At 33.8% G+C, this 26,002-nt stretch overlaps 3 protein-coding genes across 6 annotated transcripts; 2 read left to right on the top strand and 1 right to left on the bottom strand.

Moving 5' to 3' along the window:
- On the top strand, positions 215 to 7,121 carry LOC109231250 (putative glucuronosyltransferase PGSIP8). Its single transcript, XM_019396848.1, has 5 exons — positions 215 to 880; positions 5,154 to 5,412; positions 5,502 to 5,703; positions 5,818 to 5,965; positions 6,271 to 7,121. The coding sequence occupies exons 1-5, from the start codon at positions 609 to 611 to the stop codon at positions 6,812 to 6,814; spliced, it is 1,425 nt and encodes a 474-aa protein (XP_019252393.1). The 5' UTR covers positions 215 to 608; the 3' UTR covers positions 6,815 to 7,121.
- On the top strand, positions 12,535 to 17,111 carry LOC109231251 (probable pectinesterase 68). Of its 2 annotated transcripts, XM_019396850.1 has the most exons (6): positions 12,535 to 12,620; positions 12,814 to 13,009; positions 13,993 to 14,182; positions 14,995 to 15,201; positions 16,343 to 16,581; positions 16,738 to 17,111. In XM_019396850.1, exons 1-6 carry the CDS (start codon positions 12,608 to 12,610, stop codon positions 16,892 to 16,894), a joined length of 1,002 nt encoding a protein of 333 aa, XP_019252395.1. In that variant the 5' UTR covers positions 12,535 to 12,607; the 3' UTR covers positions 16,895 to 17,111. The 2 variants fall into 2 exon arrangements, with proteins under 2 accessions (XP_019252395.1, XP_019252394.1); XM_019396849.1 differs by lacking the exon at positions 12,535 to 12,620 and having other exon boundaries at positions 12,640 to 13,009.
- Positions 18,608 to 22,733, bottom strand: LOC109231252 (peroxisome biogenesis protein 19-1-like). 3 transcript variants are annotated; one of them, XM_019396853.1, is made up of 5 exons: positions 22,667 to 22,733; positions 22,209 to 22,257; positions 21,696 to 21,987; positions 19,473 to 19,789; positions 18,608 to 18,793 (listed from the first exon to the last, which is right to left on the bottom strand). In XM_019396853.1, the coding sequence occupies exons 3-5, from the start codon at positions 21,948 to 21,950 to the stop codon at positions 18,748 to 18,750; spliced, it is 618 nt and encodes a 205-aa protein (XP_019252398.1). In that variant the 5' UTR covers positions 21,951 to 21,987; positions 22,209 to 22,257; positions 22,667 to 22,733; the 3' UTR covers positions 18,608 to 18,747. The 3 variants fall into 3 exon arrangements, with proteins under 3 accessions (XP_019252398.1, XP_019252396.1, XP_019252397.1); XM_019396851.1 differs by lacking the exon at positions 22,667 to 22,733 and adding an exon at positions 22,509 to 22,662; XM_019396852.1 differs by lacking the exon at positions 22,667 to 22,733 and adding an exon at positions 22,397 to 22,502.

Genomic DNA, 26,002 nt, shown 5'->3' on the forward strand with positions numbered 1-26,002 from the left:
AGCATAACTCTTTTTTCTTTATATGAGTTTGGGATAATGTCTATTTTACTATCATTAAATAGGTAGAATTATCACAGTAGTATTAAATTTTTTTAAAAATTAGAAAAAGTTGTTGGTCAAATAACAGGGAGATATTTTTAATTAAAAGCCGCTCGAAAAAAAAAACTACAAGTAGTACTAATATAAAATGCCGCTTCATCTCCATATAGTCCTCGTACCTTCCTTCGATACAATCTGCTTAATTAAACCCTCAAATCTCCTTCTATTTTTTCCCACAGCCCATACACAAGAGAAACACCAAAAAATAAACAAACAACATACACACACAAAATTTTCATTTGTACTTTGTTCAGATTGGTGTTGCTGGTTTTGATCAGAATTTTGTTCTGGTGCTCTCGTCTAGCTATCTTGTCGCCGGAATCTTGTTTCCCCGGCGAACTTTTTAACTTTTTTTTAAGGATAGGAGCACAATAACTTATACTCTAACGTGGAGAAAATAAATGAGATTCCTTTTATGAAGTTTTTAACTTTTTTTTAGTTTCCTGAGGTTTTTAGCTTTGTGAGGACCAAAAAAGGAGAAAAAATAAAATAAAGGGGTAGTAGGGAAGATGATACGAAGGTTGAATTTACTCTTTTTATGGGGTTTTTGGATTTTGATTATAGCTTTAACGACGGTGGTCGGCGGAGTTCCGGCGACGGCGGAGGGTAAAGGGGTGCACAGAAATGCATATGCTACCATGATGTATATGGGAACACCAAGAGATTATGAGTTTTACATTGCGACACGTGTCATGCTACGATCACTTTCTCGGCTTGGCGTTGACGCTGATCTCGTCGTCATTGCTTCACTCGATGTTCCTCTTCATTGGGTCCAAACTCTGTAAGTCTCAAAAATCCTCCATTCTTCTCTTTTACATAAATTCACTCAGAAGTTGCATGTCCACGGCTTTACTCTAGTAGTAAGAACGCATCGCGTGATATGCTGATGGTCTAGTGTTAAGAGTACATTACGGCACAGTCAATGGCGAAGCCGGATATTCTTTCTAGGGTGTTCAAACTTGAAAGACGTAAAAGAAATTCCTCGTAAAGGGTGTTCAATTTATGTCATATACCTCTAAAACTTAATATTTTATTTATATACGCAGTATAATTTTTCGATGAAGGGTGATCAATTGACCACCCTTACCATAGTGTAGCTTCGCCCATGGGCACAGTAGAAGTATGCCGCAGTTGAAAGCCGATTGGGTTTAAATTAGTGTACAAATAATTCTCTGACAAAAATTGTTCGGTATATATTACATACCTAAAACCTAATATTTATTTATATACTCATCGTAATTTTTCAACGAAGCTTAATGTAGCTTCACCCCTGGTTTGAATTTTGTGTCACTAACTATGGAGATTTCTGGATTATAAAAAGGGTAATCGGAATATTAGAGAAAAGTTATAGAATATATTTTAACGTCACCGGACATCCAAGTATCTAGGCTGTTTGGTGTTGGCCAGTACAACATTTTACTAGACTGAGTTTACTGATTTATAGCCCGTTTGGCGAAGCTGCAAAAATAAGCTTATTTTGAGAAGTGCTTTTTTTCAAAAGTGCTTTTCTCAAAAGTACTTTTGGTGAAAAGCAGTTTGTGTTTGGCTAATTAGTTTGAAAAGCACTTTNTATATATATGAACCAAGAGGTCTTTCTGTAGAAACCTCCACGAACAATCGTCGTTTTTTGATGGTTTTTCCGCTTCTCACAGGTGCTCTTCCACACNTCTCAAAAAAGTGCTTTTGAAGAGAAGCTACTTTTTTCTGCTTCTCCTCAAAAGCACTTTTTTTCTTCCAAAAGCTTGGCCAACCACCTCAATTTTTGGGCAAAAAAAAAAAAGCACTTTTGGCCAAAAACAAGCTTGGCCAAACAGGCTATTACTTGAGTACGATCTTGTTTAAAATTTTATATTTTTCCCTTTATTTGTGTTCTTTTTTCTTTTTGGTTTTTTTAAAGCATTAAATTTTCCAGATAGGTAGTGAGTTTGCAAATTGGGTTACTATGAAAGGCCCACATAAATCTCGTCATGTCGACCAGGTTGTCAAAAAGAAGGAGAGTTTTAATGAGGGTCAATTATTTCGTAATGCAATTTTAAACGTTTGTCAAATGGGTAGTGGAAATTTAATGATTCTTGGAAGAAACTTAAAATATGTAGTTGGAATTGGTCAATTCTTGTTTCATCTTATTTTTTATTTTTTTTTGAAAATAAATTGTTTTCCGTGAAAGGAGGGGGTCGCATATTAATTAGGGAATTATTAAGCAATCACCCTCTTGATTTTGCCAGCACATACGCGTTTCTGAAAAGAGAATTTCTATAATATATTAGAACTAATATTAGTTTTTTTTTGTTGAAGGGAGAACTAATATTAGGTTTATATCATATTAACTTTTGTTATGTTATCGTGCTGTGTTAACTAACACGACAATCAAAGATAAACCATTGGACATAAAGTAGTACGTAAGAAATTAGGTCAAGCTATACGAGTTTTTGGTTTAGTAATAAAGCATAACACGTGATGTGTGAATTAAACACACGTTATAAAATTTAAATTCTACCGTAGACAAAACTTTGAAATTCAAGAAGGGTAGAGAGGCGAGCCAAAAATCCGTTGAATTTCGAATAATGCGCTACAGACACTTAGAAAATTTTCCGTCATCAAAACAAAAGGAGTAAAAAATTAGGTCAAGCTACTTTTTCTAAGAAAGGGAGAAAGACGTTCACTAACTTTTGCTTTCAAAAGTATAGTTTATCACAATTAAGAAGGGACTTTGGTGGTGATAATTACAAGTCTTTGTGGCATACGGCAAAGTTTTGATTAACGTGCATGAATTGGTTGTTTCTAGGAAGTGCTCCTTTTTCTTTGTTTTTCACAACAATTTGGCCACTTCTTTCAATTATAGCCACTTTTAAGACCTGATATTTCCGTCTTTTGTGCACTTTTAAGTATTTTTCTAAAGGTAAAAAGCCCCCAAAAGCAAAACTTGAAACTTGAGAGAGCACTTTCGGATACAATTGCTTCCTGACCTTAATTTGGTCTAAAATAGATTATTTGTGCTACTTAAATTTATCATCAGGTCGATTTTTGTTTTAGGTATAATGTGTTTTCACTTATATAATGTCGCCTTTATTGCTAATTCTTTAAGACGTCATATTCAAGTGAACTTAGTGGGAACCCAAAAATGATTTATTATTTTAAAATTAGATATTCCTCTTGTTACGTACTTAACGTTCAAACAAAAGTAATTAAAATATATATTATCATAATAGATGAACCACCTTTTTGTTGCTATCATGCTCATGCCAATTCTATCATTTGAGGTGTAATTATTTTTAGTCCTTTTCATTGGTGTATTAGTGTATACCAAAGACATGCAATATTCTAAGTGCTAAAGACATTATCCACCGGCCAATAGCACAAAGAAAAAGTTTTTATCTTTTTTATAAAGCAAAGTGATGGTTTTGAGGATAAAAACAAGGATTATGTCCACCTCATAAGCTATGATGTGTCTCCTGATTCTGCCACCCAATTTAGAAAATGACAAAACAAACAAACGACAACAATAACAACTACCCAGTATAGTCCCACAAGGTGGGATATGGGGAGGGTAATACGTACACATGCCTTACCCCTACCCGAAAGGGCAGAGAGACTGTTTCCAATCGACCCTCGGCTCAGGAAAAGGAAAAGGAAAATAAAAACAAAAAACAAAAAGCAAAAGAGCATTAGTAACTCCAGCAAAAATCACATAAATAATTATCTAAACATAAACCATAAATAAAATGGCATGCAAATATATCGACCAGTAACTACCATAAGGGGGCACAATACAATACACAGATCATCTATGGAGAGCCCTACCAAACCCCCCCCCCCACCCCCCCTCCCAGCCCCGGGACAGAAGTACGAAAAATTCTAGACGCCCCTATCCTGCAACCCTGATACTAGACCTCCAGACTTTCCTATCAAGGGCCATGTCCTCGGAAATCCGCATTCTAGCCATGTCCTGCCTAATCACCTCTCCCCAATACCTCTTGGGCCTCCCTCAGCCTCGACTCGCGCCAACCACCGCCAGCCGCTCACAACTCCTCACCGGGGCATCGGGGCTTCTCCGTCAATGAATTGTGTGGATTACGTACGCTAGAAAAGTAAACGGAAAAACAAATTTGTTCAGAAATAAACTGGTTGCTAAACCTTGCTCATCTTTAAAAAAGCCTAAGTTGTCATCAAATTTCAGTTGAAACAAAAATATTAGTAATCTTTCTTAGGTCTATTTAAAATTTGATGAAGAATTACTCGATATATATACTGATGGGAGATAGTAAGTACGTACCTAATAAAATAATCAAGTTGCTGGCCCAGATGCTAGAGACGAACTTAGAGTGTTAGGAGTGGATTTTATTGAGCTCATCACTTTCATGATGAATTTTAAATATAGAGTATGTGAAAACCCTCATTAAACGTATATTGGAAACAACCTCTCTATCCTCACAAGAAAGGGGTAAGGTTTGCGTACACACTACCCTCCCCAGACTCCATAGTGTGGGATAATACTGAGTATGTTGTTGTCGTGGAAGACCATAATCCTAATATAATCAACAATTTCCTGACCTTCTGATATGTGACGGATTATTTGATGCATCTGAAAGCCAACAAACATTTGACTAGACAAACCTAAATAAGAGCTATGTAATTTTCTATGTTAGTACCTAAAAGTTGACAAAATTGCTCTTGGACCAGAATAACATTCCTATGTATATTGTAAATATACGTGTGACTGTTACATGTCATAGCTCTACAATGCTATCAATCAAGTTAGTGATATTTTATTAGCTTGGATCACAACAAAATAGAAATGTGAATCTTCATTGGAACTATGTTGACCCTGAAAGACAGTCCAATGCACATAACATCCTGCATTTACGCAGGATCTGGGGAAGGGTCGCATCCCCGAGGTTGTGATATAGACAGCCTACCCTAATGGACGCATTAATGGCTGATTTCACGTCTTGAAACCGTGATCTATAGGTCACACGAAGACAACCTTACCGTTGCTCCAAGGCTCCCCTTCAACCCTGAAAACTAATATATTCCATTATGTACTTGGTGTGCAGAGAGCAGGAAGATGGTGCAAAGGTGGTGAGAGTTGAAAATCTGAACAATCCATACAAAGGACAGTCCAATTTTAACTGGAGATTCAAGCTAACATTGAACAAACTTTACGCGTGGAGCCTAACAAATTATGAACGGGTTGTAATGCTTGATTCTGACAACCTCTTCCTTCAGAAAACAGATGAACTGTTCCAATGTGGTCATTTTTGTGCAGTCTTCATCAATCCTTGTATCTTCCACACTGGTCTATTTGTATTGCAGGTCAGTTTTCTGCGCGACCAATTTATTTTATTAGTTGTTAGTTGTTAGTTGTGATGGCATAAATGTTACTTATAAATTTTGAATTGCAGCCATCAACAATGGTATTCAAGGACATGCTTTATCAGTTGAAGGTTGGAATGGACAATCCAGATGGCGCGGATCAAGGTTTTATAAGCGGCTATTTCCCTGATTTACTTGATCAGCCAATGTTCCATCCTTCCCTTAATGGTACCAGGCTCCAGGGAAATTATCGACTGCCTCTTGGTTATCAAATGGATGCCTCTTATTATTGTAAGTTTAGAGATGGCGTGTTTTATTTGGACAACGCTTTGTGATATCTCACTAATACACATTTCTGAGGCAGAGACAAAAATATAATGACTGTTACTTTTAATTCTTTTTCAGATCTCAGACTACGTTGGTCCGTACCATGTGGACCTAATAGTGTCATTACTTTCCCTGGTGCACCATGGTTAAAACCTTGGTATTGGTGGTCATGGCCTGTTCTTCCTTTGGGCATTCAGTGGCATGAACAGCGACGTCAAACTCTTGGGTAAAACTAAAATCCTATCTTATAATATGTCCGGACTATAAATAACTACGCCTCAATTCTGAGCAAGTTGGGGTCTGTATATGAATTCTCACTGTCCATGTCGCTCCCTTTAACCTTTGTTTGGACTACACATCAAAGATTTTCCTACATTGAACATTGTACTCTTTAGAATATCAATAAGCAGTTTCCCGTTCTTCATATCCCTGATGTTATCACCTCCTTAGTGAAATCACCATTTTTAGTGAACATTTTGAGAGCTTGATGAAGTGCATTCGTCAAAATTTAACCTGTTTGTCATTCTGCAGGTATGATGCAGAGATGCCACTTGTGCTGATTCAAACTGTACTTTACCTTGGAATAATTATAATGACACGCCTAGCACGTCCTAACTTATCTAAATTGTGCTATCGACGTGAAGACACCAAGAGCATCTTCTTAATACGAACAGGACTGAAATTGATCGCTATATGGTCCATTCTTGCAGCCTACATAATTCCTTTCTTCTTGATACCTCGGACAGTTCATCCAATAATCGGATGGGGTCTCTACTTACTAGGTTCATTTGCACTATCATGTATAGCACTGAATGCATTCTTGTTGCCAATGCTACCTGTTCTTATGCCATGGCTAGGAATTCTTGGGGCACTTTTGGTCATGGCTTATCCTTGGTATTCTGATGGTGTTGTTAGAGCATTAGCTGTATTTGCATACGCCTTTTGCGCGTCTCCTGTGGCATGGACAGCATTAGTAAAAATAATGTCATGTCTACATGTTTCACTTGAGAGGGAAGGATTCTTGCCTAGGTTGAGTGATTCTGCTGCACCTGCTGGTTTTAACAAGCTGTATTGATGAATTGGAATCTGAAAATTGAAGATATCCAAAAGGGGAAATTTTCAAAGAAATATTTGTGGAAGTGTGCTTGTGCTGTTCTTAGAGTCTTTGCTGTTACACAAGCTAAAGAAATTCTTTGATCTGTTCCAAATTCTGATATGAACTACACAATGTAAAAATGGGATGAACTGGTGTATTATACTAATGGAAATTGGATTTTTTATCAACTCTATTAGCTCTCTATGTTGTAATTCCAGAAACAGATGCATTTGTAAAGAAAATTAGACAATGTGGGTGAGTTTATTTTTTACAGTAATTTTTTCTTTGTGCTGGATCACTTGGACTGGCCTGGATATAGTTTTGGTAACATTTATGCCGTCAGTTGACAAAAACAACAACAACAACAATAACAAAGGGTGTGTTTGGTACGAAGGAAAATGTTTTCCATGGAAAATGTTTTCCTAGAAAATGTTTTCATGGAAAATGAGTGGTTTTATCACTTATTTTCTCTTGTTTGGTTGGTAAGTGGAAAACATTTTCCGGAAAATATTTTNACATAAACCTCTGAACTCATAATTTTGGAACTTGTAAAATTTTGAGCCTTTAAATCGATAAATAATAAAATTAAAAACTAAAAAATATATTTTAAATTTTTTTTAGAAGTAAAAAAAATATATTTGTGTAGAAAAAAAATATAGCCTGTTTAGCCAAGTTTCTTTTTAACAAAAAGTAATTTTTCAGGTCAAACGTGATTTTTCCCAAAGTTAAGGTGTTTGGACAAGCTTTTAGAAGTAAAAAAAATATATTTGTGTAGAAATAAAATCAGATTTGGAGAAGCAAAAAAACATAATTTCTTTCCAAAAATACATTTTTGAAAAACTGCACTTAGAATCACTCTTTAAAAGTTTAGCCAAACGATAATGCTCAAAAGTGCTTTTTAAATTAATTAGCCAAATACAAACTGCTGCTTATTAAAAGTACTTTTTTGAAAAGCATTTAAAAAAATAATTTTTAAAATAAAATAATTATAAAAGCTAATAGTTATATTCTTAATTGTTTCTCGCTACAAATTACAGCCACTCTTGCAGAGGATTGAATGCTTTAGCCATATTAATTGGCCTATCCAGTGTAAATCAGAATTAATCGAATAAGTAGGCTTTGGATTAAACCAAAAGAATTCCATCAAACTGCAAACAAAATAGAAGTCCCCCAATGTAAAACTAAAAAGGAAAAATGATATTGTATAATTGCTGTAAAAATAATAGACGAAAAAATGTATAAAATTTATATTTTTTTGTATATATATACATTCTATATGTTATATAAAAAAATTAAACAAATTTTATACACCTTTACGACTACCAGATATAAATAATTTCTGGCGCGATACCCCAACCAAAAATCTGTTGGACATGGTGGCCTACTAATAAAAGCAATTGTCAGATTGTTTTCTCCAAATTCATAGCTAGAGGGATCATTCCCATGCCTTATCCTAAAATGTGCCACCTTCCTATCACAAATTTAACACCATTGATTAAATAAAAGTATCTAAAGCGGATTTTATATATATATATANTTGGGTTGTCTATTTTGCTAATGTTTTATGGAGTTTGGTAGGAGAAAGAGTGTGGAGAAATACCACATAATGGCAGGGTCGTTGGCTGGTCGTTCGTCGTTATATTTTTTTTAGGTTTGTTGGACACTACTTTGGTTGTCGGGGGTGGCAACATCAACAAATTACGCTCATGATCAAGTTACAACCTAAGATCTATGACCATATTATGTTAACTGTTCGTATTTCGTTCATTCCATCGGTATGCTCCCAGGTACCTGTAATTGTGATCCGTTTGCCAGAACCAAGGGGTCGTTTCTGTAGAAACCTCCACGAACAATCGTCGTTTTTTGATGGTTTTTCCGCTTCTCACAGGTGCTCTTCCACACCTCCGGATATCTGGTGCCAAATTGTCGCCCCTTTCCTTATTTCTTTGATAATAGAGTTGGCTATCTTTATACAACAACAACAACTACTACTACCCAGTAAAATCCCACCAAGTGGGGTCTGGGGAGGGTAATGTGCACGCAGACCTTACCCCTACCCCGATAGGGCAGAGAGGCTGTTTCCGATAGACCCTCGGCTCAAAAAGATGGAAATAAGAAAAACAAGAAAAGACAATTCATTGGTAACTCCAATAGAAATCGTAATAGTAACAGAAGCATAACAATCAAAAGATGGATGACATGCAATAACAGTAACCAGGCCCGGGGCTCGGATAAACAGCAAGTATAGTGTGTATTCAACATAAACTGCAAGCCATCTAAGGCCAACCCTAATCCAACCCCGCCTCACCCCCAGAAAGAAGTAAGAAAAGTTCTACTACCTCCTAACCTACAACCGTAATGCTTGACCTCCAGACCTTCCTATCAAGGGCCATGTCCTCGAAAATCCGCATTCGTACCATGTCCTGCCTGATCACCTATATATATATATATATAATAATAATAATAATAATAATTCGCTGAAGAAAAGCCAAATCTGTAGTCATTTTTACTGCCAACATCTTGAATAACAATGTTAATACCAAACATATTGATACTGTAGATCAATCAGAGGAAGTGACTTTAATAACTATTCGCAATAACAAGATTTTCGGTGAGGTACAATCAAAGGTGCAAAATAGTTATTTGGAAACTTTGCAATTTCAAGAGTTTGCTGCAGTATAATTATCCTTCTCTCATCATGATTTACGAAAACACCAATTCCATTATTGCATATTCTAACAAAACCACTCATCATAGCCATAGTTAACCTTTTGTCTTCCGCATGTGATGAAGATAACGATTTCGGGCATAGTCAGCCCCCATAATGTGTCGGGCGTTGTGTAGAACGCTCAGGAACGAATTTATTGCCATATGGTTAACCGGCGATTATTAACAATTTCGGCTTCATGTAGGTGAGTTGCAATATATATCCGTATATATATATATATATAGTTTACGTTCTCAAATCTTATATAGTTCGTGAACGAAATCTACTAATTAAATACTACTACAATAGCACTAACTACTAACTTTTCGTTTAGAGAAATTCTTTTTTCATTCTACACAAGAATTACTATTAATTGCTCAATGGTTAAACAGTATTTCATTCTTTTAAACTGTTTCTTCAATGATTTGAGGGCCTACGCCCAAAAATTAAGCAAAATCAACATCCCATCATAAATAACTTTCTTGTTTCTTTTAAAAAGATCAATCTTTATACAAGTTTGGAATTTTTGTCTTATCGCCCCTTTGTGTGGATAAAGTTCCCTTCCCCCCCTTTCTAACGTTCGGAAAAAACTGCCTTTTAAACTCCAAGGGCCCATATCCATGAACATTAAAAACAAAATATAAATTACTTATAGTGGGTCTCCACAGTGGGAAAGCAACTACAGTATAGTATTTTATTACTACAAAAATGTATAGGCCATGCTAGGACCATTTTTCCCCTTCAAGCACACCACTATCGCTATTACTCCTATGTGTTCCCCACATGCAGATTAATAAACACGACCGTTTCAACCTTTTATCTATCTATTTTCGGTCCACAATACAATACGTGTCTAATTTGCTTTCTACTAAATTCTAGATTAAAGTATTAGTATGACTAAACTACCCTTAATTAAATGTTGCAGCATAGTTAATGCGAGGAATAAAAGACTTTTTAGGGATACGCACATGAGGGTACTTTTGGAAAAACAAATTGAATTGTTTCTTGGTTATATAAATGGACACTTATTTTGAACCAAAATAAAAAAGTAAATTAGTCACTTGTTGTGGACCGGAGGGAGTAAGAGATAATAACAGCTAAACATTCGAACCACTTTGTAGTCTGCATTTAATGTATAGAATTGAATTTGGTTAGACAATGTGTGTTCGATAAATAAAGATCAGGGTTTTTAACAAGGTACATAATGTATCGTTTAATTTTCAATATGATTTTACAAGATGTAATTTAGTTCAAATAACGAATTCTAGCAAATTGAAAGAATCTTCTGAAAAGAATATGACAATCCAGTGATCCACTATATATGGATAGCGCAGTAACCTTTATCTCTGACTATAGTTTTATTCTATGTAAATTCATATATCTTTAACTATAAAAGATTGAGTTATAATACTTTTTGTACAGTTCTGATTCAAGCATGTGATTTTATTTTAAAGATAAAAGCATCAATGTCCTTCCAGTTGCCACGCTATTTTTTTTTTGGACAAAGGATGTTATTCATAATTTTTCTTTAATGTAGCTTATAAGTCGGTACTTTAAACAGTTATATATGGTCTTTGATCTTAGTTATCTTCCATTTATACTTAGATTTTTAAAAATGAGTTTTTTATATTATACTTGTATGATTTCACTCGGAAAAAAAAAATAGGACATTTATACGGTTAAATCTTTCTATAACAACATCTCTATATAACAGTCATCCATTAACAATCAAGTTTTTTCAGAACCAATCTTTTATGTTATGTTATATTATATGTCCTTTATAACAACACTTCATTATAGCATGCAAAAGTTATTGAAACAAACGCGGCTGTCATAGAGATGTTTCAACTGTACTCGGGATGTAATAATAACTGTGCACCTAAGTTGGCAACTCTCAGAAGTTCAAATACAGAATTCTTTGTCTTTTTGGAGGCTAAATTTATAATATAGTTATTAATTATGCTAAATCTTGAAGTGTGAGAATTATAATTTAAAACTTACTATTCCCAGTTTATATAGTCTAAATTCGTCCAAACTCACTATTCTAGTAAATAAAAAATAATCTATTGAAAACAATCTTTCTAGCTCACATAAGATAGGAGTAAGGTCTACGTATACTTCACCTTCCCCAGGCTTCACTTGTGGAATCACACCGATATATTTTTTGTAAATAATCTAATTTCCAAATACAATTACAGTATGAATTGAATAAAATGACCATACTAAGATCTTTCTGTACATGTTTTATTTAATTACGTATCTTCTACGTTACAGTATATTTAGCGAACTTCTATAAAAGGGTCGCATAACTAAACTAACATTTATAATGGTCACAAAACATGTGAAAATAGCACGGCTAGCAAGTCTTCGGACTGGTAATTAAAAAATAGGTAACGTTCGCAAAGTCATTGAAAAATAGTCACTAGTTTGCTGGACACAAAAAGTTCCAGCATAATATGCTGGATTACGGAGCTCATGCCTATAAACTTCCAGCATATTATGTTGGAACTCCAGCATACGAAAAGTTCCACATAATATGCTGGATTATGGAGCTCCTGCGTATAAACTTCCAGCTTATTATGTTGGAACTCTAACACATTTTGAAATTCCAGCACATTATGCTGGAATCTCATATGTAAAAAATTCGAACTCCAACATATTATGTTAGATTTTTTCCCGGATTTTAAGGGTATTTTTTTTCAAATTTTATCTTTACATGAAAAAGCGACAAAATTATTTTATTTTTGAAATTGTGATTATTTTTCAATTATCAGTTATAAATCTGATTATTTCTAATTTCCCTCGTAAAACACATATCTCCCCGGCCCATTTTAGACTTACTATTCTAATAAAGTGTTTCCTTTATCCTCTTCTTTTTAAATAATGTATGATTATGCCTTTTACTGCTAATCAGCACAGAAATCTAAGTTACAAATGATGGAAACAAATATAAGAGTCCAAGTTCTTGACTTTTGAGCAAAATGGTCACGCATAACAAAATGAATTATTAGTAGCACATTATACAATTCACAATATATTCCTGAAGGCGAGGGAACACAGAAAATATGACCGTTGCAGGTTCTAAATTCCCACACATATATATACTTCCTTCACTTAATAACATTCTTCCCCAGTTTCCCAACATTACATTCTCTCTCAAATTCTTTCAGGATATTAAATTCTATTTTAATGGCTGTTTTCAATTATTCTTATTTTACCATATTCACCATTTTCTTCGTACATTACTTTTTCTTCTTCTTCTTTTTTGCAGATTGTAGAAGTGTGTCAGCAGCTTCCAGTTTTATCAAGCACCGCCGCCATAAATGGATCGGACCTTCAGGCCCTCGCCATATCTCAGTTAACGTTAATGGTTTTGGAGATTACCAGTCAGTTCAGGCTGCTGTGGACTCTATTCCACACAACAACCGAATGAATGTCATTATTGACATTTGCCCTGGTTATTACATGTAATTATTTTCTTCCTCCTACCCATCCTCTTCTTGTTTTACTACTTTCACGCGTTATGTTTATGTTCTATATATATATGTACTAATAGTGTAATAAAAAAATAAATATTTATGCAATCAAGTTCTTTACTAATTATAAAATATATTATTACGGGGTAAATTAATTTTTGGATTCACTTTATATAAGCGGGCCGTGCGTAAAATATACTCCTATTTATTTTCGAGCTTACTAATTCTTTTTTTTTATGAACGATTATATGTAATTGATTATTCGATAATATGAAACTTCTTTTATATTGTCACGTGTAGACGTTAAATCTTTTTTGGTTTTGTGTCTCTTTATACAATACAATAGTTTTTAATTATGACCCAACCTATTTTTTATATGAGAGATTTACTTTTACGCATAAAATATCTATCTTTTACACATAAGAAATTTAAAAATATCCTTTTCTTAAATTGTAAATTATAAAGAGGCATGACTTAAAGAGAGTTGATGAAAGATAGGATATCAAGCGTGTATTTAATGATTCACACCTTTCTTGAACTATGCAAGTGTCTTCACCTGCGCGAGACACTCAAAACAAAAATCCTTCGGGAGTTTCAAATGGTATAATTCAATATCTTATAGGGATCTTTATACAAATAGCTGGACTAATTCATGTTTAATTTTCCTATAACAAGTATACATATATTATGCATTAATTATATATAGTTATACATATATTACAAATAAATTATACATATATCGTACATTTATCGACTATTAGTTTAAGCAGCTGGTTTGGCGACTATTTAGATTAACTCTTCAATCTCTCTTATATACCATGCAAGTAGTATCTACATATAGTGACATTTATTTTTATTAGTTTAAGTACGTGAACATGTTTCGTACATTTTCATTAATTGACTCATCAATCTTTTTCTAGTTCACGGGTGTCTGTCTCTCTTATGTTAATGGAAATGGGTTTTGCTGTACGTAGAGAGAAAGTGGTGGTGCCAGAAACAAAGCCATACATAACATTTCAAGGAGCAGGGAAGGAATTGACGATAATAGAATGGCATGATAGAGCAAAGGACAAAGGCGCAGATGGACAACAGCTTCGTACCTATCAAACTGCTTCTGTCACTGTTTATGCTCCTTTTTTCTCTGCTCGAAATATTAGCTTCAAAGTATGGTCTTTTTCTCCTTTTTGTTTCTTTCTTTCCAGTTAACTTTTAAACAAGAAAGTGTGTGTGTGTGTGAGAGAGAGAGAGAGAGGCAATTTTACAGTTACATATCACTATCTGTGGCCAAAGTTGGAAAAATACAACACTAGATAAGAATGTCAGAAAACTTTTTCAGTTTGCACCAATCGGAGAATGAATTTAAGTTTTTACACAATCTTTTATTTTTTTGCAAAATTTTATCGATTATACTATATGTAATTTACTCTCTTTCTAGGCGTTACACTTTACGTTAAATATTGATAATTATCTGTAGTGGTTTTCTATAGATAATTTGGAGAATATATTGAAAATCCCAACCTATATATATAAAGCCTTATCCAATCTCTATGGATTTAACTTACAATTTAAAGAATTTTTACACAATTAGTTAATATATTTTAGTCTGTAACAGCTAATCTATTTTATTCTACAAGTTGCTTATCCATTTTTATAGACAATTACATGTATACAATCAAATTTCTCTATAACAATTTCAGATGTTCCGATATTTTTTGGCTGCTATATATAGTGAAGTATTCTTATATAGGACATATATTATAACATAATATTAAAATCGGTTTCGATAAAAATTGGACTTTTTTATATAGTGAATGGCTGTTATATAGGAATGTTGTTATATAGATGTCTGACTGTATATAAGTTAATTCATGCATTGTTATTACTTAGTAGTGTATTGTCATATTTTTACCACTATTAAAATTGTCACAAGAAAATCTCTCATTTTTGTTGAATGGAATGGTAATTGGCTGTTGTAGAACACAGCACCAGCACCATTGCCAGGGATGCAAGGATGGCAAGCAGTGGCATTTCGGATATCAGGCGACAAGGCTTTCTTCTCCGGCTGTGGATTCTACGGCGCACAGGACACTCTCTGCGACGACGCTGGCCGCCATTATTTCAAAGAATGCTACATTGAGGGCTCTATTGACTTCATTTTTGGCAATGGTCGCTCCATGTATAAGGTATATATCTAAAACGTTAATTTACTCTTATATATGATCATGGGCAATCCTTATTTAATTAGCTAACTTTTAAAGTTGCGTTACATCTAAATGAATCTTACAAGTATCAGCACAAAGTAATATAATTTGTTTTATATTTGGTTGCATACTTGCATTGGAAAAGATGAGGAAAAAGAAGATAATAGTACTAATAGTACAAGAGATTTTTCAAAAAGTAAGATATAATTGCACCGATTTGCTAAAGCTGGATCCTTGTCTGTTCTTAATGTCTGTAGCATAAAAGGAGTATTGCTTTTTCCATTATTTTAAACGTTCACGACTAATTAGAAATTAATATTACGATCAGTGGCGAAATTAGGAATTTCTACAAGAGTGTTCAAACTTGAAAGAAATAAAAAATATTTCCTGACGAATTAAGGATATTCAATATATGTTATATACCTCTAAAATCTAATATTTTACCTTTGTAAACAGTATAATTTTTTGACAAATGGTGGTCAATTTTCTCCCCTGACTACTATATGGGTGCTGCAGTAAACAATGCTACAAGCAACTATTTACGTCCAAAATAATTACTAGTAGGGTTCCTAGTGTAAATATGTATGAAAATATAGTTAAAGAGAAAAATTTATTTGGATCCTCAAATAATGATATATAGTGAAACTTTTAAGATAGAGAGAGTATATCATACTAATACTCCTAATAATTTATTCCTATCCCAAAGTTCTTTAGGATTGAGACATAGTTGTTGGTGTTGTAATTATTAATAACTGTCCAAATAAAATTAAGAAAAGTGTAATATCTTGCTTCTTTGTCTTCTTGAGCCGATGGTCTTTTGGAAACCACCTCTTTATTCCTCGGGGTAGGAGTAAGATCTACGTATACACTATTCTCCCTAGACCCAACTAGTGGGATTTTACTGGGTCGTTGTTGTTGTTGTAATACAGTCGGACCTCTCTATAACAACATCCCTATATAACAACACTTCACTATAAAAGCCAAGCTTTTCCAGAACCAATTTTTATGTTATATAATAATATATGTTCTCTATAACAACACTTCGCTATAACATCCAAAAACATTCGGAACAAATGACGTTGTTATAGGGAGGTTTAACTGTTTATTGCTTGTGTTGGTGCAGGACTGCGAGCTACATTCAATAGCCACAAGATTTGGGTCCATAGCAGCCCAAGATAGAAGATCCCCAGATGAGAAGTCTGGATTTGCATTCATAGGGTGCAGGGTTACAGGGTCTGGCCCACTTTATGTGGGCCGTGCTATGGGCCAGTACTCCAGAATTGTCTATTCCTACACCTACTTCGATGACGTTGTGGCCCATGGTGGCTGGGATGACTGGGACCACGTCAGCAACAAGAACAAGTAAGATAACATATATAGATTATATGCATTAATAGAACAAGATGAGTTATACATCCGCTGGTATTTTAATCAGTTCTTGTTGTATTTTTGCTCTTTTTTGGGCTTCCAATATTGAGTTAAATCCTAAACTGGGCTGGGTTGTATGAAAAATTCCAGGACTGCATTTTTTGGAGTGTACAAATGCTGGGGCCCGGGAGCAGCAGCAGTGATGGGAGTATCATGGGCCCGTGAGCTGGATTACGACACGGCCCACCCATTTCTAGCCAAGAGCTTTGTCAACGGACGCCACTGGATTGCTCCATCTGACGCTTAAACATTTTTTGCACAGAATACTGTTTGTTTCTGTTGCCATTTAATCAATTCTTTAATTCCATTCCATTCATCTTGTTTATATAGAAACAAAATGATTGTAATCATAGTCAGTGATCTCTTTGTACCTTTGTATACTTATGTTTTCTCTTCTATCTTTTGTCTCCAGCTAGTGGGAATTCCATTCTTGTATCAACACGAAATATGATTATTGGACTCTATATATGAACAAGTGAAAATCTTCGATGCAACTATTGAGTGAATCAATTTAGATAGTCTTGTGTGACTCCGGTAGCAACTAGATCAATGCTTTTATTATCATCTATTACTGTTTAAACTTAAAGCACTGGCTGGCCGTATCTGTGTTGTTCTTATTGTGGAAATGACATCAAGTAGGGGTGTCAATGGATATTTAAAAACCGACTAAACCGATCGAACCGTACCGTACCGAACCGATTTTTAGATTTCTTTTAATAAAACCGTATGTTTTTATCTAAATCCATAACCGTACCGATAATTAGGGTAGATTTTTTATTTTATGGAAATAAACAGAAAAAATACCAAACCGTACCGGATAAATTTAAAATGTGAAAAATATATTTATATATTAAGTTTAAAAATAATAAAGCACTGAATTTTTTCTTGGGCCTTGAAATTATGAAATAATTATAAGCCAACAAGTAATTAAACTCAAAATCCTAATTCCCAAACCTATATGCTACTCTTATTAAAACTAAATTATTTCCAGCATATTCACTAGCAAGACACAAGGTATTGTAGCGATTATGAGTAGCAAACTACAATGTATTGAATATGTTTCCTTTCATATGATTTGGATTTTTCTTTTTGAATATTTAATCTTCTATAGAATTTATTCTTGAGTGCTAGCTTGGTTAATATCTTTCTACTCGTGTAATTTATATTTTTATTGTATTTGCTTAGTTTCTTTTACGTAGTTGTAGAATAGTTGATGGATCTATACACTAGCCATCTTTCATGTTTTCTTAATTCATCACCTTTTAAACTGTAAAAATGTCTAAAGAGCTTTGCTAAGTCATATAAAAGTACGTATGTTATTGCATTCTACTTCTACTAGTGACTTTTACATGACATTCAAAATATTACCGAAAATTAACCAAACTGTACCGATACCGAAGAGAAACCGACATGATCGAGACGGTTTCGAAAAGTCTAATTTTGGTTATACATAATAGAATAACTGAAAAATTGGTATAGTACAACTTTTATAAAATAACTAGCCGAACCGAATCATTGACACCCCTTCAAGTGGTCACTTTTAAGCATGCTGTTTAAAATATATCTACAGTTTACAATGTATTTAAACATTAGCCAATTAAGCTCAAATTTCAGGACACGACGTCCTAGAGTTTAAACCTCAAGATTTAAACTTCAGAACATCGTGTCTTAAAGTTCAAAAATTGTATCGTGAAGTTCGAATCTTATGTCCTAAATTCTAAATTAGCAGTTCAAAAATTCAGGACATTGTATCCTAATGTTTGAAAATTGTATCCCGAAGTTCGAAAATTCGAAATTTGGGTGAATTGGCTAATCTTTAAATACATTGTAAACTGTCGATATATTTTAAATAGCGGGCTTAAAAGTGGCTATTGCTGCACTTCACCCGTTCTTATTCCACCATTTTAAGAATTGCAACCATTTTGTTGTCTAACAGGACTCCTATGTGAACACCAAAAAAGAAAAGGAAATAAGGCACCGAGATAATTAACAGCAATAAGATTACAAATAGAATCCGGGGCAAAACAAATGTTCTATGCAAACTGTGACAATGGTGACAAAGAAAACAAGCAGGACATTCGAACGGGGACATTTCAGTTTTCACATAACACAGCAGTTCTGTTGGCCCTCCAACATCTCTGGGGATCTGCAAAACAACGAGAAAGATAGCTAAATATACCAAAGGATACACAATAACATGGTTGTCTAATGAGGTATTACGAAACATCGAACACTTCTCGCAATCTATCTTCAAACACTATGGATGGTAGAGATCATGCGTATGATGAGTTTTGTATTTCCTTTCTTTTCCCGTATTGAAAAGATCTTAACACATATAAGCCGCGCTTCAAATTTTACAACTATAATGCTAACCTTGATCTGTGTCCATTTGTAAAAAAATAATCAAAGGTATGAACTTCAACTTAGTGAGATCACTATCAAAAGCTAAAACTTTACTTATGTAAACAATAAGCAAACCCCAAAATAGTCTAGGAAAGATACTTCCGCACTTCTAAATCGCCCCCAAATAAAGGAAGAGGGTTGTGATACGTCAATGACCAGCGTAAACTTAGTCAAACTATGAACTGCTAGGAACTGTAATAAAACAGAATGTCTACTAAGGGTTCATGGCCGACTCTAACTAGTTTGATATTGAAGCGTAGTTGAGTTGAATTTAAACCACAACCCAATTTTTTTTGGGAAAACCATGCATACGTCAAAAACCTTGGCAAAATAGCTCTCTACAAAGGAAATCAGGACCACTTAGTTGTCAGTATGCCGTTAACTCAATATGAACAAAATCCTGAAAACGTTAGAACACTTACAGTTGTCCAAGAGATGATATATCAAAGTCTGGAGCAAGCTCATGAACAATATCATTTGGCGGTTGGCCACATTCTTGCATTTTCTGCATAAGCTCTACAATTTTGTTGAAGTTGCTAGGTTCAGTCTCGTAAACTTTGTTCAGATCTCTTATAAGTTCATACTGGTGTCTGTAACGTTCATAATCTTCCGTGCTCAACTTAGCTTTGTTGTCCTCCAACCATTTAGGATATCTCTCTTCAATTTCTTTCATGGGTTCATGAAGGATTTCCTTTGACAAAAGCTGTTGCATCATGGTCTCTACTATCGACTCCATGTCCTACGACTCGGAGGAACAAAATAATCATATATCCACTTAGAGCAAGTGAAAAGCTACAGGATAAAGATGATGCATAATGAGAACACGTAAAAGAGAAAAAAGCATCAGTAACTTCTTTATAGTGACCCTCGACCAATCATTCAAAACCAAATCCAAAGCTGTAAACACCATTCATTGCTGCTAGAGAAAAATACCTTGACCCTACCATGCAGCTTCTTTATCATAAAACTTAATCCAGAATTACATTCAAGAAAAAAAAGCCTCGCACATTTCCATGTATTTTGCCAAGTTAGCTTTAACCCTTAACTTGATGAGGGTATAGCCTATAGGAAACATCACTGAATGTCTTCAAAACATGAGGAGATGCTCTACAGTAAGGAGCAGACTCTTTGTTACATTTTTCAGGCTCTACATTTTGCTTGTCTCCTATTCACCTATTTGGAACATATAGATCAAGAAATGGTTTTATGATCCCCAAAATATTATAGTAACTCCGAAAAAATCAAGCTTAAGATAATACCTTTCATATACATTTAATTTTCATCACAAATTCCAATAATGGAATTAATCTATCTTCTTAGTTTATGTAACAATTAATCAAAGTCTCTAGGATACCTGTGAATAATTACCAAAAAAGAGTGCAGAGAATGGACTAAAGCAGGGACGAAAACATCAGCAAGGGATGAAAATCTGCCATTACAGGCATGCTTTACAAACACAAACTTGCGCACATGAAGCATACACCACAAGTAAAAGCGAGAAATTATCTTTGGCCCCACAGTGAGAATCTATTTTCAAGGAATGTAAGGAGATACCTAAACAGAGTTTGAATTTAGGTTAGCTATTGCAGTCGTAAACTAAAGGATTGCTAGACTCAAATATTAAGCAATGTTCTCTATGACTTATAGGGTTTTGGTGTAATTCAGGTTAGCCTTGTCTTAGTAATTGATGCAAGGGTCAATTAATCTCCCAAATTCAGTCTTTTCCTCAGCAATTCACCTTTCAAACACCAATATATCCACATTAAAACCAAAAGAAACCTTCAAAAACTTTACTCGTAGAAGAATGCTACTCCACATTGTAGTAGATATTATCTTCTCCACCTTGATCTCTCCTATTCAGTCTCTGTCCTTTCCTCAAGCAAAGTGTTCGAATCTATCCAAATGTATCCACTCTTTTATTACTAAGAGATTACTGTCATTAAAATTCCAATATTCTTCGAACTTGTACTATGAGAAGAATATGTCAGAATGCTGCCTCAGGCACCCAGATACTCCTTAACCTCAATTCATGACCGTACTCAGTTGGCATTTTTAATAGCAGGAAGCAACTAGATGACATAAAGCATCCGCCCAAAACTAAAGCTCAACAGCCAAAATTGCAATTAATTTAAAACAGGATAAAAGATCAATGGAAATCCAGCTACGTACAGAGATTTTAGAGCAAAACGAATCCGGGTCTACATTTATAAAGGCTTTTAAAGAATTCACCGACGAGTCGTCAACGGGGTGACTGTTCTTTAATAGCACAGGATAACAATGTTTAGTCATAATAACCCACTGCACAACACTTCGATGCACCAAAGCAATCCTTTGGTAGGAAAAAGAAGATGAAAATAAGGCAAAATTATTTCTTGAACAGTCTAGCTATATCAGTGTATCAACCCACACCCGCCTTACTGAAACTAAATAATTTAATGAAGAAAACATTAAATAAAAATCCACCATCTGGGAATGAAATACCATAGCCTCCTTGCAAATACCTGAACGAGGACTTCGCATTCAACTATGGATCTTCATAAAGAGACGTATATTTTTGCAGTTCCCATGTTCAGCATTTTACAAAAAGAACTAAAAGCCGTAAAACCACACACCATTAACATTGAAGAAACATAAAGACAAGATACCTGAGATCCAGAAAGCTCCTCAAACTGCTTAACCCACTCCTCCATCATTGCATCATTCCCCAAGTTATCTACACCAGGTCTCGGCCCGGCCACTGATTCCAATCCTTTAACAGCCTCCCTAGTCTGCTCCCTAAGCTTATCAAGAGCTTCAGCTACGTGCGAATCTTTTGACTCAGCAGAAGCCTTTTGCTTCCCCTTTTTCTTAGCATTCCTATCGGGCAACGTCATCCCTAATCCTTGAACCTTACCAGGCATAAGAGAACTATCTTTCTTGTCCTCCCCATCCCCAATTCTACAATCAAAAAAGCAACCCTTTTAAATTCACAGCTCAAAATTCAACCCCATTAGCTTAAAACACAAAAAAGGAAAAAGGAGGGGGTCCCGCATTTATGCGGTGTCCCCTCCTAGGTTTGATATAGACAGTCTAATCTAATGCAAGCATTAGTGGCTGCTTCCACCCGTTAGCTTTAAACACAAGTAAAGATAAATAATGCCACAAGAGAAAGTAGAAACCTTTGAGAACCAGAAGCTAGATTGAGGCTCTGAAAATCATCCAAAGCACCTGAAAAAAACGAAAATTAAGAAAAGGGCAACTTTGAATAATCCCATTTAATTACATATATATCTGATATATATATATATATATATATATATATATATATATATATATATATGACCAAAAAACAGTCAAAGACAGATACCTATTTACAAACGGGGAAAAGGGTAACTTTGAATAACCTAATTCAATTCAGTTAAATGCAGTTCTAAGGCATGTAATCAAGTATATACGAGGAAAAGGGTGAAGATGCTAACTGTCAAGGAGTTGGTCTAAATCATCAGAGTGGTCAGTAGCCATGGATGAAGTATTGTATATGTTGTAGGTTTTAGTGTATTCACCTAAAATATCAATAAAAATCCAATCTTTATGAATCTTTTTGACATAGAAGATGGGAAAAGGGATGGGATCATACAAGGTTTGGGTTCAAAGAAAATGTACGGCGCCGTTTTGGTCTTAACAACCGACCTTGGGCTTTACTTCCCGAGACAGATTTAGTTGGTAAAGGTAAACAACCTTTTTTATCGTGTTTTACAAAAAAATATGTAGGCTAATTTTTTCATTCTTTTTGTTTTTGTTTTTTTTCTCTTCATTTTTTACACAATTTATATTGTGTCCCAAAATATTGCTGATGTTTTGTACTTTTCCAGATTCAATCATAGCAGTGAATTTTATACGTTTATTTTTCAAGGAAAGAAATTCCTGGACCTGTAATATCTGAATATTAAATTAAACTATTATTCTCGAATTATCAGTATTATTTAATTTTGATTTAACTTAAAAAATTGATCGAAATAACACTCTAGCAAAAGTAAACAATAAATTGGGATGGAAAATAATCACGACTTTATAATACTAATTGAAATTTTGATGGTCTTTAATTAATCGTACGTCATATGTTTGATTTAAATTTTTATAATTTTGCAATTTCTCTTTTAACAACCTAGTTTTAGTGTACGTACATCGCGCGTGTGTCTAGCTTCAATCACTAAAGTACAAGAAGAACATGTAAATCAAATTATCAAATGCTAAGTTTTAAAATATCTACATTAAGTTAATATTTTACAACAAGAAACTTAGTACATAAAAAAGTATAGAAAGTTGTCATTTGTTTAAATGAATACCAAAATAAAGAAAATAATTAATAACAACTCACTTAAAATATATTTTATCTTTATTGTTTAATGTTTGTTTTAACAATTAATACTATACTATAACCGATTATATGATGAATTTCGTAAAGAATGACTTGGATTTTTTTTTGCAAATTAGTTAAATCAAATAATGCTTTGGTTAATTAATTTAAGGATTTAATAATTTATTCTTAATGTTAAAGTGGATAATTTATTTTTGTTTATTCAAATATTAATATTAGCTCATCCCAAATTCAAATATTTAAATGTAATTATAATTTTATCCAATAAGAATTTCATGTTCAGAGTAATAGAAAAATCACTATGATATATCACTCTTGAATTTTTTCATTAGTTCAACCATTAATATTATTGTATCTTACAAAACTTCTCTTTTTTTTGTATTCTTAAAATTAAAATATTTTTTTAGTTAAGCTTGATATTTCAATTCTAAAAAAAATAGAATTGATGAACTTTTGAGATTACTATGTCTATGATCGTTAGATATTTGTTCTTGCTCTCAAGCATGATTTAATAACAAAAGCTTTAGTTGATCAAAATCCAAAATATAAAAAAATAATAATTAAATAACTATGTTGTTATTTAAATAAAATACTCGTAAACCTTGAAAAAGGACGGTTAAAACGGGGCGGGGGAGAGGGGAGTAAGGACTCCAAAACCAAAAAAAGAAAAATTAGGACAACTAAACCTAAACTTTTATAACAAAAAAAGAAAAAGAAAAAATACTCGTAAACCTTTTAAAAAAGAGTGTTTGTGAAGTGCTTGGAATTCAGTACCCTAAACCTAGATAGAGTTTATATGAAGGACTCCAATTAATTAAATAACACAATTCTCTAGACCAAAGTCCTAAGTATTAGAGAAATAATTAAGAGATTATTTTTAAATATTAGGGAAATAATTAAATGGCCAAACCTACATTTTAGGAAAATAACTTAAATTACTATTTTGTCCAACATGAAAGCTAGTTTTAAAGGGTAAAAACGACGAACAATAATTCTCTAAGGGTCTTCGTGCTTTTAATATTGTACTAGCTTTTATGTACGTGCGTTGCACGTAAATTTTCAGTCCATTATTTATATGAAAGAATATAATATTTATAACTATTAAAATACCATTTTCAAGAAAAATGATCATATCATAAAGTAATGACGTGGAAAAATGCAACTAACATTTAAATGTCAAAATCAATGCTACTTATATTTACATAACACTTGAATTCAAAATAATTTGATATCGTCTGAACTACAAAGATGATAAATTTAGTTAAGTTACGTGCATAATATTTCTATTACTTGATGTTTTAGTGTATATTCCCTTCTATCACTTTGGCCGATCTGTCATCACTCATCACAGAACTGTTGTTATTGTCATATTGATAATCTCTCTTGAAAGTCTAGCATATAATTGTTCGTGTGAGAAAACATGTTGTGTTATTATTTAGGCATGTGATTCCTTTATGTCATTGCAAAACAAAAGTATATTGAAAAAAATATCCTTTATTTTTTGGAGGCGAAAGTTTATTTGGAAATATGATAGTACTGTCAAAACCTCTATCTACCATCCTTGTAAATTATGTAAGCCATTTGAGAGATCTAATTTTTTTAGTAATATAGTAGATGCATTTTTCTTCAAAATGAATCATCTCTTAAAGACTTTGCTTTTGCCAGTTTGAAATAAATATCTTTTTGAGCAGCATCAACATAGCAGCATTGGGCTCTTATTATCTTATTGACGATCCTACATGTATAAACATTATATTGAGAAAAAAATACATGATCAATGACATGAGTCCAATGTTAATATACACTGTACATATACATGATATGAACATGTACATCATAACAATAGAAGTCATCTCAAAACGGTAATAATTGTGTGCGATGATCTCTGCTTAGTTATTATTCCTATCCCACATAAACAAAGTTGAGATTAAAACTGCTTTAATTGTAATCTGAAAGGAATCCTCCGTAATTCTAAAACATATATTTAAGCCATTATATGATAGTATTATTTTATTTTTGTTTTGGACTTTGAAGACCTTATGCACCTTCAGATTATTATAAATCGCCGTTGCATATTTTTCCTCATTTCCTCTTGGATTTATTAATTGGAAAGCGTCCAAGGAGGATGCTTTTCCCTTTTTACGCAACTAGCCCCGATTTCAATAGCGCCAAAGTCATTTGTCATCCTTTAACAGTTAGAGAAAACGTAAATATATTAACTTTCAGCACTGCTAAAGACTTGAATAGAGCGTGCCCCAAAGATTCATTCCCGTTGCGCAACATCGATCTCTTGATCGACGCCACGACTGGCCACGAGATCCTCACCTTTCTCGACGCCTACTCGGGGTATAATCAAATTCAGATGAACCCCGAGGATAGGAAAAAAACTTTGTTCACCACAAACTACAGTACATACTGCTACAATGTGATGCCCTTCGGGCTAAAAAATGCGGGGGCCACGTATTAACGCCTAGTTAATAAGATGTTCGAAAACCAAATAGGAAATTCCATGGAAGTTTACATTAACGATATGCTAGTTAAGTCCCTGCGCACAGAGGACCATTTAACTCATTTGCAGGAGACATCCGACATCCT

Source organism: Nicotiana attenuata, chromosome 8 (genome assembly GCF_001879085.1).
Source record: "Nicotiana attenuata strain UT chromosome 8, NIATTr2, whole genome shotgun sequence".
Lineage (NCBI taxonomy): Eukaryota > Viridiplantae > Streptophyta > Magnoliopsida > Solanales > Solanaceae > Nicotiana > Nicotiana attenuata.

Bases quoted from the DNA above. Each gene is read 5' to 3' on its own strand.
- LOC109231250 (XM_019396848.1), top strand. From the start codon at position 609: ATGATACGAAGGTTGAATTTACTCTTTTTATGGGGTTTTTGGATTTTG. The intron at 881-5,153 runs GTAAGTCTCAAA...CTTGGTGTGCAG, and splicing joins CTTCATTGGGTCCAAACTCT to AGAGCAGGAAGATGGTGCAA. The intron at 5,704-5,817 runs GTAAGTTTAGAG...ATTCTTTTTCAG, and splicing joins AATGGATGCCTCTTATTATT to ATCTCAGACTACGTTGGTCC.
- LOC109231251 (XM_019396849.1), top strand. From the start codon at position 12,732: ATGGCTGTTTTCAATTATTCTTATTTTACCATATTCACCATTTTCTTC. The intron at 13,010-13,992 runs GTAATTATTTTC...TGCTGTACGTAG, and splicing joins ATTTGCCCTGGTTATTACAT to AGAGAAAGTGGTGGTGCCAG. The intron at 15,202-16,342 runs GTATATATCTAA...GTGTTGGTGCAG, and splicing joins ATGGTCGCTCCATGTATAAG to GACTGCGAGCTACATTCAAT.
- LOC109231252 (XM_019396851.1), bottom strand. From the start codon at position 22,551: ATGGCTACTGACCACTCTGATGATTTAGACCAACTCCTTGACA. The intron at 19,790-21,695 runs GTATCTTGTCTT...TCCGAGTCGTAG, and splicing joins AGGAGCTTTCTGGATCTCAG to GACATGGAGTCGATAGTAGA. The intron at 18,794-19,472 runs GTAAGTGTTCTA...GTTGTTTTGCAG, and splicing joins ATATCATCTCTTGGACAACT to ATCCCCAGAGATGTTGGAGG.